Source organism: Cibotium barometz, chromosome 63, assembly GCF_041138505.1.
Source record: "Cibotium barometz isolate CiBa-2024 chromosome 63, ASM4113850v1, whole genome shotgun sequence".
Classification (NCBI taxonomy): Eukaryota; Viridiplantae; Streptophyta; class Polypodiopsida; order Cyatheales; family Cibotiaceae; genus Cibotium; species Cibotium barometz.
This window is the reverse complement of record NC_141108.1, coordinates 21,198,122-21,211,546: the sequence shown is the minus strand read 5'-3', so window position 1 is coordinate 21,211,546 and position 13,425 is coordinate 21,198,122. Positions and strand designations below refer to the sequence as shown.

Below are 13,425 nucleotides of genomic sequence, written 5' to 3'. Positions count from 1 at the left end.
TCAGGGGTGAGGATGCCTAGGAACGGAGCTCCATGCACGGCCAGGTATGTGTGAGCAAGAGGTAGGCCCCTATATATGCTCGGCAGTGGGGAGGATTCCCCATTACCTCTCAGGCTAGGTGGTGATCCACGGCTTCGCTCTGCGTATGCGACTATAGTGCAATAGCACCCTTCCTCCTTATTTAGCTTGGAAAGTGATGGCTTGAGAGCTCACAATCACCTTTGGTCATCATAATCCACCTTCATCTCTTTTATTCTTAATTTTTGGCACATTTTTTTAAATTTACATGCATACCACTCCTTTGTCCATGCTTTAATTTCGTTTCTAAAAAAAAAAAGCCTTGATGTGCACGACTCCACATATTTTTATCTCTTTTCATATAATCCATTCTTATTTTATTTAAATACCATATCCAATCTTTCAACCCTTAGTCTAAAGCAATTGAACCATTTAACCTTGTAATTTTCAATGTGTAACCCTTAGATGTAGGGTTTCACAATTTAATTAATTTGTGCACTTATACATAGATGTAATTTTCAATGTGTAACCCTTAGATGTAAGGTTTCAGAATTTAATTAATTTGTGCACTTACACATACATGTGCTATTATTTTGCACATAACCCCTTCACTCCAATTTTATTATTTATATTATTTATTATTTTAAGGCCATAAATTCAACTTTCTCTCACTAACCTATTTTATGAGTTAAGAATATGCAAGGTGCATATACATGTGCACACCTTGGGGGTCTTAATAAATTTTCCAAGATTCTAGATTGCAAGTTTTCTTCGTATTATTGTTTTTATATTTTTTAATTTTTCATAATATTTTCTGGCCTTAGAATATTTATTTTCCCAATGTACACATCTTTTACTCACTTTCTCTCTCTACACACATATTACCCTTTTAATGATATTTTTGTGCATTTACATATTGGGAATAAATTAGGACTCACAAGGCTCAATAAAAGCATTTTTAAAAAACTGATCAAAATAAGAACATGCTTATAAACTAAGCGGTTTTCTAGGCTAAATTTGCATATTTTGCTAGTATTTTAACTAAAAACTATAAATTTGAACTGCTTTTTATAAAGGCTTTTTTATATTTCTAGCCGATTTTTTAAAATTTCAACCAGTAAAAATATATTGAAATATAGTTTTTGTCAAGCCCTAATTAGGAGGAATCTCAAATGAAAGTATGACAATTCTCCACCCAATATACACACACACACACATTTATATATGTACACACATTAATTGTGTGTGTGTTGAAAAAATGTATATGCACTTTTGTGAACTGTCATTAATAGAATGCGCACATTACAAAGCTCTAAAATCAATTTGTTGAAATGAAACAATACTTGGAAATTACCAAATATGAGATTACATACCATTGAATCTAAATCACCTGCACATTTCTAGTTGCTTGGTATTTGAAAACGCTAAAAGTTGCACCAAAGGGGCACAAAATATAAAATGACATCTTTTGATTGGTTGAAAAAATGCACATAAGGTGGTTATCCAAGTCCATTATTATGGGGACTACAATTATGATGGAGGAAAAAAAAAGTAAACACACAACTATTCAAATTTATAGTTTTAACCTTTTGTGAAAATTTTAAACAACATATAAATGTAAACGTGTTTACATTCTATTTTAAATGGAAATTAAATTTAAAGCTTAGGATTTAGTATTGCGTGTGTTCCAAGTTGTCCATAATATGGTCTCTTTACCCAAGCTTATAATGTATATCACTAATATTTATACTTATTATATGCTCTAAAAAAATAAAATCTCGCTAGTTTTATTAATAAAGACTTAAGTTAAAGATTGTATGATTTCTCACTAGTTTTTTTAATTAAGACTTAATTTATAGATTGCAAGGTTTGTATGTCTGCGAAATAAGACAAGATAAGGCTGTCCTTTCCTATATAAGAATGGGTAGCTTAAATTTCATATTTCTATTCTAACATCAATGTGAAACTTTAGTCCTGCCTCCACTGTTACTCTTATGGCTTCTTCAATATGGAGACTTGTATAAATTATCTGACGCTAGAAACGAGGATTGCAAAGCCAATGGATCAATGAAAAATTGAATTGTAATGGTGTTTTCACCTACAGAGGGGGATTTTTATATATTTTGAAAGGGTGTCACAAACGCAACCTGTGTACTATAAAGGAAATAAAAGTCGTTAATCTTTTCAATATACAATGCTTGGTTAGTTGTACATGTTGGCTCTAATGCAAAAGGGGGGTGTGTGTATCCACACACACACACAAATGTGCCAATAGCACCTATTTTGAAAGGGTGTCACAAACACAACCTGTGTACTATAAAGGAAATAAAAGTCGTTAATCTTTTCAATATACAATGCTTGGCTAGTTGTACATGTTGGCTCTAATGAAAAAGGGGGGGTGTGTATCCACACACACACAAATGTGCCAATAGCACCTATTGATTATTGGGTCAAGGTGATTGGGTATATACATAAGTGAAGCTATCACTTGTTACTTGAGACATAAGTTGTACCTATACAAACCCACATTGTTAACAATTGCACACACACAAGCCCTCCTCATTCCATTGGCTTCTCTTTTGTTGTGTTTGTTTTTCCTAATAGGGCACCAAAATGTTTCTCTACATTTGATTAAATAAAAACAACGCATGGAGTCCAAAAAACTATGGTGCATAGTACTTTTTCGAACGTTTTTATTTAGTAATTCAAAGTAAAACATGGGCCTCTCTGTCACTCGCTCGCTCTAACGCTCCCCCCTCCCTCCCTCCCTCTCCCTTGTCGGTCTCTCAATCACACAAGCATCGCCCTTGCTTATTTGTCTCCCTCTCTCTTCCCCCCGTCTGCATATCTGTGTGCACGCAAATCACGTGAAAGGAAGGCTTCTGCCCAAGCTCTCGTCTAGTCAAAACATGAAATGAACATCATCATCTTGCACTCGATGTTGGTTCTGGCTTAGGTTTACAAAGAGTCCTCGATTAAAATCTGGCTAGGCTTCTAATCGTCTTTCCAGGTCTTATAGTTTGATGGACTTAGAGCACCTCAACAACTCATACCACACACAACTGATGGACTTCTAATCGTCTTAATTTTCAGGTCTTATAGTTTGATGGACTTAGTGCATGTCCATTTCCACACACAACTGAGATGGCCAATGTTTCCAACAATGAAGACAACTTATGGAGGCCTGCCACAACCGTCCGAAACAATGGAAGGCACCCAAGGATTCTCAACCAGTTAAAGATTCTCGTACGTACGGGAGGAGCACAAAAGACACACCCACACAGAATGCCTTACTACACCCCTAAACATCCATGCAAAACACCTTAAAAGCTTCAAAGTATCAAAGCAGTGACATGCCTGAGAAACGCCCTCGAAAGGTCTATGATGTACACTAGGTACTCCTGAATTGCTATTGGCAAGTCAATTGGACTGAAAAGAGTGTAAACCAACAGCTATGGGTAAACTCCATTTACACCCCCATTTGACTAAGTTTGCATTTGGCTTATTGAACATATTTGTAGCTTTTTTGAAGAGAAATTTGAGGTAAAAGTGCAATTCAAAACACGTGCACACATCACTCACACAAGCCACCATGTATTATCATGATTTACAAGGATGCAACAATGCCAGCAGGGTTTGAACCTCCAACCTCATGAATACTAACCAACACTCTAGCCAACTGGGCTAAGTTGAATCTACACGATATCCAATTAAACTGCATGCCAACAAAACAGCTCTAATCAACCCTGCATTAACTCTTTTAAACTATTGCTTCAATTTATGGTGTGCTCATGGATATTTCACCAGGGATAACAGACCCATGTATCATAATTTCTGGGCCCACATAGAAATGATAAGAAAACCATGATTTTTTGGCCCATCATCAGTACTGATAGCTTACTTCATGCATCCTTATCTTTAGTTTATTTTAGAGGCTTCAAGAGGAATGCGACAACAGATGCTAAGAGGTTACGGAGCAACCATTAAACACCAGAAAAAACTTTTGGAAGACCTTGAACCTCTGTCAAACTTTTTCCGCTAAAACTTGGCTTTGCCCTTTTTGCAATCAGGATGGACTAGGTAATCCTCATTGAGCCAAATCGCTCACCAAATCGTTGTACAACATGAGCTTCTGTACTTCATTGATTCAAGCACTTCTACCGTGACCTTGTGAGCGATCCCACAGAAAAATGATCTGCTGCTGTGACATGATCAAACCCGTGAACCTGTCAGGACCTGACCTTGTACATTTCTCATAGTAGCTCAAGTCCCATTGTAACAAAATTAAGGTGTAAACTGCTCAAAGTCCATGGATGGCTGTGCTGAGGAGTGTTGCTGCACACTTCTAATTTCCCGAAGGCAGGCTTTTGCTTCTTCTTTAGCCTAATCATTCATGTGCAGAAATAACAAATCAGAATTCAAATGAGTTTTGCAGGGGAATGCTTTACATTCACACGGAGTGGGCCATTAAAAAAAGAGGTACGTAAACTACTGAGAAAAAATGCTAGCCAGTTTAGAAAAATAAGATTTAAACACTTTCAAGGCATGGGTCATAGTTGAAAGTTGACAAGAAAAAAGAGGGAGAGAAAGAGACAAGTCTTCTGATGTTATAGCCAAGCTTGCAGACCACATGATCTTTGCGACCACGCTTAAGTGCAGGGAATGGGTCTTAAGCGCAAGATCTCTCAATTAGGAGCGCCCAGTGATAAGAGCACTAAGAACTCTCTCTCTCACACACAGTCCAAAAAGAAGCCGTAAGTAACACATACATGCTTCTATGATCATACAATGCTCCACAAACAAGGGTAAAGGGTTAGGTTTGGTAGATTTGTGTATGTCAGTTTTCCCTCGTGCATGGAGCATTCTCTGATCATAAAGCCTGCAAGTGTTACTTACGGCTTTTTTGGAGTGAGAGAGAGAGAGAGAGAGAGTCCAAAGTAGCAGATAAATCTATACAAAAGGGCGAAGTGCCATGCCAATACACAAAACCTAAGAGCTTTCTAAAAATCCAACAGAAACATCAGAATAACTTAACAAGAAAGTTGGGAGAGGAAGCAGTACCGGTCCCCCATAATCAAGCAGCCTCGTGCAATACTGCTCTGCCTCAACAAGTAGATTTTGACTTCTGCAATGCTGTGCCAGGAAAAGAAGTGCCTCCACAATATCAGCCCCTTCTGTCTGGTCATTCTCCATCCTTTCTAAGTTCTTTTTGTAGTAATAAGCCGCTTGATCTGTTTGATTGAGATGATTATGAAGCTTTGCAAGTTTGTGCAAAGCGATGCCTTCACGGTCATTATTACTGACTGCCCGCCGGTAACACCGAATGGCAGGCCCATGCATCTGCAGCTGTTCGTTTTCATAACACTGCCCCATAGCACACCACATGCGAGCATCATGAGGCCTTAACTGCGTGGCTCTGCGGTAGTAGTAAAGAGCATAGTATGGCATGGCGAGAATCTCATAAGTCTGCCCAAGCCCATACCAGGCCCTGTAATCCCTTGGGTTGATATCCACCGCCCTACGGTACGCATCTATCGCAGCAGGCGTATTCTTCATTTCCACATATTCATGCCCCATTAGTGTCCATGCTGACAAATATTTCCTATTCAGCTTCAGTGCTCGCTTGAAGTAGAGAACAGCTTTCTCATGTTGAGCTTTTAAGCTGTAGTAGTTACCAATAATACAGCACGTCTCCGGGCGGTACTTATCAGTCAATACTGCCTTGTGAGCTAAATGGCTCAAAGCTGCAAAACACTCCTTTACATACAAGATATTAGAGTAAGTGTCCATGCCTTCAATTCTGTAAGGATCTGTTCGGAGAAGCTCTTCAAACAGGCTCTCCGCCTCGTCAAACTCCCGTAGGTTATAGTGTGCAGTGGCAGTCTGACAAAGGATATAATCACTGCTCTGAAAAACAGCATGTAAAGACTGATAGCAAGAAAGACCTTCTGTATTCTTCTGCAGGTCTAGATACAAACTGGCAACAAAAAAGTCCCGCATCCAGTGATCATGTAAGTCCAGAGTTGACAAGTTGTCATGGTCAGTGCACAAGGCCTGAAGTTCAAGCCAAGCACTCCAATTCCAAGGATAAGCATTCACAGACATGCAAAGAGCTGCACGTGCCTCTGCTTTCCGGTCTAGCTCATGCAAAACCACCCCATATAAGTAGATTCCAAAAGGATCAAGAGTCCTCTTCACATGTAACCTGTTGAGTTCCTGCTCCAACCCGGCCAGCTCCGGATTCATGGCATCACTTCTCCCTAGAGGGCCCGCTAATTCAACAATTTCTTCCTCTTTCCTTTTCTCTCCTGCCTTTAACAAACCGAGAATATAAACATGGTCATATTTCTCTCTCTCTCTCTCTCTCTCTCTCTCTCTCTCTCTCTCTCTCTCTCTCTCTCTCAAAACACCAAGTGTTGGCTCTTTGACTCTAAAAGCTGAGGAGATTACCTCTTCAGATGCCCAGTGTACTATGACATACGAGGGAGGATTGATTTTCTCTTCAGATAGGGGCCTCCCCATGCGCATGATGTATTACCAAGTTCATAGATGTTTGAACCTCTAGCTTCTAGAGTTTCGGCATCACAAAAAGGCTTCATTGAGGCTATAGACAAGGAGACAAGATTAGCAGGACATCACTCAAGAGTCCAGACATCCATTACAGCGTTCTTTTGGCACCATCATTGTCACCAATTGGCCGACCATTTGGTCCATTCCCACATTTTTGCGTCTCGTTCACTTGAGGCCAGGCCGGTGTCTCATGTGAAGAGGCCAGTATTTTGCTGACATGGACGGGAGCCAGACTGGTGCCACCCGTGTGTTAGCAGGATGGTGTCGTATGGACGGGAGCCAGATCAGTGCCACCCGTGTATGACCTGGACTGTGTTCGATCCATGGGACTGTCACGCCATGGAAGAGCCAGTATTCGTGCCGTGTTTTACCTATGGGACTGTCACACCTAGGGAAACTCGTGCCTGGAACTGTGTCTTACCTATGGGACTGTCACTCCATAGGAAGACCAGGTTTTTATGTTTTATGTCGTGCCAGTTTTGTGCCGACAGATTTTTTGTACATGTTCCATGAACGGGAGATATGTCCATGTTACTATTTGCACATGCACACATATTTTGCATGTTTGAAACTGTTTTCGCATGACATGTATTCGTGTGTTTGCCTGCCTGACGTGTTACTTACTGAGCGGGGACGCCTGCCAGTGAGTCGTGAAGTGTGCCCTGTATTCTGACGAGTTTCAGTGCATGTGAACAGGTGGTAAGTATATAGTACATGTTGTTTAATGTTATTAAATTCTAACCCTTTGCTTTATAAGGTTAGGGGTTCACACTCATTTAAAAGTGGGCACCCCCTTTGGGCACCCACTTTGGGGCCAAGGTGGGGAGCCCCACTTTAAGTGAGTGTGGGGGTGGGCAAGGGCACCTACCCAAACTCCCCCACCTTCATGCAAGCGTGGAGTTAAACTCCACATGAATTTTATTAATAACAAAGGGCTCTCTCTCAAACTATCGTATCTGGCCGCTGGCGTGAAAATCATCAACCGGCGACCATCTCTTCCTTTGGCGCATACTCTTCATGAAGGCGATTGCTTCAGAATCCTTGGTTGCTGGCTGCGCATACCCCTCTACAGGCGGCTGAACCCTGCTACAGGCTGGCTGCTTACTCCACGTAGTCATCTCCTACAGGCTGCTCCTACAGCAACCAGGCGGCTGAGTGCACCTCTACAGCCAGTCGCTTCCTCTCTGCACATGCTGCTGCAGGTGGCTGCGCCTACAACATTCCCCCTCCTACAGGTGGGCTGCGCAAGTTGCAGCCAGGCGTAGCACAGGCTGCGAATACCTTATAGGCTGCAGCCTCAGGCGCCTGTTTACAGCAGCCAGGCGTCCCTTTTTCTCGCAGGCGGCTGTGTGCACCTCTACAACTGATCGCTTCCCTTCTACACAGGCTGCGTTACATCCTCAGGAGGCTGCCTCCATATGGTGCTGCTCTTGTAGGCGCCTGTGTGCTCACATGCCGTGGCCTCTCCTTCCTTGCAAGTGGGTATTCCTCCTTTCACGGCAAGCGGCTGTGGCCTTTGTGGCGGTACATCATCTCCACGGGTATTCTACAAGGAGGACTTCGCATCACCTGAGTGGCTTCATCATTCCACAAGTCTTGGTCTTTTATCAACCAACTACAAGTAAGTGATTTTCAGATTTGAGTAAAGCATTTAATGTTTAAAATCTGGTAAAAGATTCGTCCCGCTCGGCCTACACCCGTTCGGTGCCGGGTTGTCCAAGCTATATGGGCGAACCTCGGTCCAAAGGTGCTGAGATCGGGAGAGCCAGGCGTTAGTACGAGAGCGCCTGTCTGTGCGTGGTCTCGGAACACCAGTGTGGTGCTCTCTGCGGAGTCCAGTGAAAGCACAGGACCTTAGCGATTGGACCACACCAGTGGTCGTACTGCTTCGAGTATTCATCATCGAAATCCGAGCCTACTTGTTTGGTATTGTTTTCATATGTACATGGACATTATCTGGTTCTCAGAACCCATGGAGCATTGTATTCATTAAATACTCCCAATAAATATATCATATATTGAGGGGGGGGTCGGCCCGTTCCGGCCCCAGTGCTGGTGTCCATTTTTCCATTTCTGCTCATTTAAATTCAAGTTGTTTTTAAGTTGTCCATTTCATATTTGTGGTTTTAAAGTTGTGCTATTAAGCGTGTGGGTGTCCAACGGAGTCTTTCCCACTTGACGGGATCGGTTTCATTGGTATCAGAGCACGGTTGTTTCGCTCTTCCTAGTGGGGAAACGAACCTGTGTACTGGACATCCCGCTTTTAGCAAACTTTGAACACAATGGACAGCCAAGGCAACCCTTTGGAAGTGCCAAATTCGAGGGGTCCTTCTAGTGCTTCTCGTGGGTCTGATGCCCTGCGAGGTAGACACAAACCTCTTGAAAGGGTTATGGATAGTGAATCCAAAGGTCAACTGTCTCCAGGAAAGACAGTTATGCTTGAACAAGACCCTGATGCTATGAGGGCTGAAATGGAACATATGAGAAAACTTTTGCAGGCTCAAGAGCAAGAATTGAAGTTTTTGCATGAAGATCCTCATCTACAAAGTGCTATTGAAGCCAGGAAGGCTGATGCTATGGTTGATGTAACCTTTGAATCAATGGCTCGTGAAGTGGGCAAGAAACCAAGGGAGTTGGCACTTGCCTATCTCCTTCGCAAAGGTGATATCAAAGAGGGGGATGACGGAGAGCTAAAATTCAGAAATCCACCTCGTTTAAAGCATGGAGATCCCGCATCCCAGAGGCTGAAATCTTTTATGCAAAAGGAAGAGGTGACTGTCACCTCTCGTCATGCATCTTCTCCGCAAGGCACTAAGCCTGACAGATTTATGTATGCCAGTGCTCATGGAGGGCACGAAAGTCACATGCATGCCAGATATGTATCTCATGGTGACAGGTCTGCTTCCAGAAAAATTTTGCCTTCTGAGTTGTCTCATGGAGAGACTATGCCATATGCAGGTAAGTCACATGCATCTGAGCTTCGAGTTCGTGGAGCACATGCCACCGTGCCCCATGAAGCTTCTTTGACGGCCCATGGAGCCCATGCAGACAGGGCTACCCTGTTGGATAAGGGGAAAAGAAAAAGAGAGGACCATGAGCCTCATGCCAGGAAGCTTAAGGAGTTCAAAGCAGGTGATAAATCTGTCAAATTTGATGTCTTTCATGGTGAACATGATGCTTCTAAGGTGTTAGCGTTTGTGGCACAGTTCGACATTGCTTTTAGCGATGAGGACTTTACAGAAAAGTCGAAGGTGCGCCATGCTAGCATGTTTCTGAAAGGCACTGTTGCCCATTGGTGGATCACCGAAAAGATCACCAAGGATCCCATCTCTACTTGGAAGGAATTCAAAGATAGATTTTATGCTCAGTTCCTGCCCCCCAATGCAGAGCAAACTCTCACTCAAAAAGATAATGAGAGTGTGCAACAGTATGTTAACAAATTTTGGAAAGTGTTGCTGGAAGTGACTCCCTTCATGCTAATCTCAGAGGAGGAAAGAAAGAGGAAGTTTCGTTCTGGATTGCAACCTGCTTATAGATCGGGTATTGAATTGCACCCAAAACATACGTTGCAACAACTCACAGCTTCTGCCCTTGCTACAGAGCAATTGGTGCTTAAGATCAAGCAGGATCAAGGAGGTTCCAAGGCGAAGGACAAGGCTGCCCCAAATCAGCAAAAGGGCGGACAGCCACCTAAAAAGAACTTCCGGGAGCCTTACAAGGGTGGTAAAGCTGAAAATAACACATCAAAAGAACAGGGCCCAAGAAAGAACAAATTTGGATTAACCCCGGAGCAAAGAGAGCAATATGCTAAGGATGGAAAATGCTTTTCTTGTGGTAGCAAAGACCACATGTTTCGACAATGCCCAGATCGCAAACCAAAGCACGAGGACAAGCACAACAAAGCAAATGTTCATGCAGTTCCTGATGTGCAAGGTAATACAGGTCATGATGCTAAAGAGAGAATGGTTTGCAAGGCTTGGGGGCAAATCAAGGATCAGCCCGCACTATTTATGTTTGATGACTGTGCAACTGACAATTTCATCTCTATGCAAATGGCAGCTGCATTGGGTATTGAGGTTGAAAACATGGGACCTCAGATTGAAGCCGAAGCTGCATTTATTGGTAAAGAGGTGCAGGTTACTCCTTTGATTGGGAAGTTGCGTATTCATATACAGGGCTATCTTGATAATGAGCATTTCTTAGTTGCTCCTTTGAATGGATGTGATGTATTGTTGGGCAAGCCGTGGCACCATAGGCTTGAGCCCCGCAAAGACTACAAGTCAAATATGATTTCTTTTATGCATAAAGGCCGCATGCACTTTATTGATGCTGGCAAAGAAGGGGATTCTATCCCAGTTGTATCACACATCCAAATTAATAAAGCAATGAAAAAGAGTCTTTCAGCGTACTTGGTTTTTGTGCGTGATAGTCTTGTGCCAAATCATCAAAATGTGGATGCTATGTCTAAAAATAGGCTGAATTTTCTTAATGCATTCAAAGACTGTTTTGCTGACTCATTGCCAGGTGAATTACCTCCCCAAAGGCCCGAAGATCACCGCATAGATCTTGTGCCAGGTAGTTCTCCACCTAACAAACCCGCATACCGAGTGAGTGTTGCACAACAAGAGGAAATTATGAAGCAGGTAAACGAGCTTTTAGAGAAAGGTTTGGTTCAGCCCAGTTCCTCACCTTACTGCTCTCCTGTGCTTCTTGTTCAAAAGAAGGACGGATCATTCCGTATGTGTGTTGACTATAGAGCTTTGAACAAGCTTACCATCAAGAACAGATTTCCTATTCCACGTATTGATGATATCTTGGATAAGCTTGATGGCTCAGCTTGCTTTAGCAGACTTGATTTGAAGAGTGGTTATCACCAGATTCGTGTGGTGCCACAAGATGTCCATAAGACTGCATTCAGGACAGCCTTCGGATTATATGAATTCTTGGTAATGCCTTTTGGTCTCACCAATGCTCCTGCTACTTTTAATCGTATGATGGATAGGATATTCCGATCCCATCGCAAGTTTACAGGAGTCTTCTTTGATGATATCTTGGTTTTCTCCAAGAATGAGCAGGAACACAGAACTCATTTGGTCACAGTGTTCGAAGAGTTGCGGAAGCATAAACTTTTCGTCAATGCCAAGAAAAGTGAGTTTTTCCTTTCAGAGATTCATTATCTGGGACATATTGTATCCAAAGATGGAGTTACAATGGATCCTGCAAAGATAGAGACTATTCGGAATTGGCCCAAATTGCAAAACGTACATCAAGTACGTAGTTTTCTGGGATTATGTTCGTACTATAGGCGTTTCATCAGGCATTTTGCTATGATTGCCACTCCTCTACATGATCTCACAAAGAAGAAAACTGCTTTCAAATGGACTTCAAAGGAACAGGATGCTTTCTTGCAGCTCAAGCATGCGATCATATGTGGTCCAGTATTGATTGTTCCTGACTTGCACAAGTCATTCGTGGTTGAATGTGATGCTTGTGGTGATTGCATCGGAGCTGTCCTAAATCAAGAAGGGCATGCAGTTGCATACGAGAGCCGTCGTTTGCATGATGCTGAGCTTCATATGGATATCTATGAGAAAGAGCTCTTGGCTGTAATTCAAGCCTTAAAGATTTGGAAACACTACCTTCTTGGGGCTGAATTTGTAGTCAAGACAGATCATCAAAGCTTGAGATACTTTCTATCTCAAACCAAGCTTTCAGAGAAGCAGATGAGAATGGCAAATTTTCTTTCCATGTTTCATTTTCAGATTGTGCATACTCCAGGAAAGAAAAATGTCGTGGCCGATGCACTATCTAGGAGGCCTTATATTGCTGCAGTCTCAGTGGCCTCTCATGGAGATCTATCTGCTATGAGAGATTTGTATCATTTGGATGCTGATTTTTGCCATATATGGACTGATTTGATGGCTGGTCATTCACATGCCTCTTATGTTATCAACGAGGGTTATCTCATGAAGGATAATTGCCTATGTGTGGTGAAGGATTTGCGTCCAAAGGTTATGGACGAATGTCACGCTCCACCTTATGCTGGTCATAGAGGTATTATGCCTACTACTCGCATGATTCAGAGGTATTTCTTTTGGCCAAGCATGCGTAAAGACATTGAGGCTTATGTGCGTGCATGTATCACTTGCCAAAAGGTGAAATTTGACAGGCAAAAGCCTCCAGGTTTGCTTCAGCCATTGCCTATTCCCTCGCAACCTTGGGAAAGTATCACGATGGATTTTATTATGGATTTGCCTAGATCCCAGCATGGGAATGATGCTGTTTGGACTATTGTGGACAGGTTTAGCAAGCAAGCTCACTTCTTGCCCGTCAAGAAAACCATTAAAGCTGATCATATGGTAAAGCTTTTTCTTGCTAATATTTTCAAGCATCATGGTATGCCTAAATCCATTGTTGGGGATAGAGATCCCAGGACTACAAGCCTATTTTGGAGGGCTCTATTTGATAATATGGGTACTAAGCTTGAGTTTTCATCAGCTTATCATCCCCAAACGGATGGCCAAAGTGAAGCTGCGAATTCAGCTGTATTGGATTTGTTGAAATGTTATGTGGCAGATCAAAAGAGTGCATGGGAGAAGTATCTTCCACTTGTTGAGTTTGCCTACAACAATACAATCCATGCTTCCACAGGAAAGGCTCCGTTTGAGATTATTTATGGCAGAGTGGACTTGCCACCCATCCTTCGTACAAAGGATGAGATTTTTGCAGCTGATGAATATGTTCGTGACTTGGATGTTGCCTTTGGTCAGGTGCGGACAGCCATTGCAAGATCTCAGGATAAGCATAAAAAGGCTGCTGACAAGCATAGAAGGGACA

At 42.4% G+C, this 13,425-nt stretch overlaps 1 protein-coding gene across 2 annotated transcripts in view; it reads right to left on the bottom strand.

Annotated features, from left to right (window-relative positions):
* Positions 1 to 3,596: 3,596 nt before the first annotated feature.
* Positions 3,597 to 13,425, bottom strand: part of APC8 (anaphase-promoting complex subunit 8) — a 46,058-nt gene continuing 36,229 nt past the window's right edge. For both annotated transcript variants that reach the window (XM_086795819.1, XM_086795820.1), the window contains exons 3-4: positions 5,080 to 6,330; positions 3,597 to 4,401 (exon numbers count right to left, since the gene is read on the bottom strand). In XM_086795819.1, the coding sequence (XP_086651945.1) occupies positions 4,303 to 4,401; positions 5,080 to 6,330 (1,350 nt within the window). In that variant the 3' untranslated portion in view covers positions 3,597 to 4,302. The remainder of the gene's footprint in view (positions 4,402 to 5,079; positions 6,331 to 13,425) is intronic.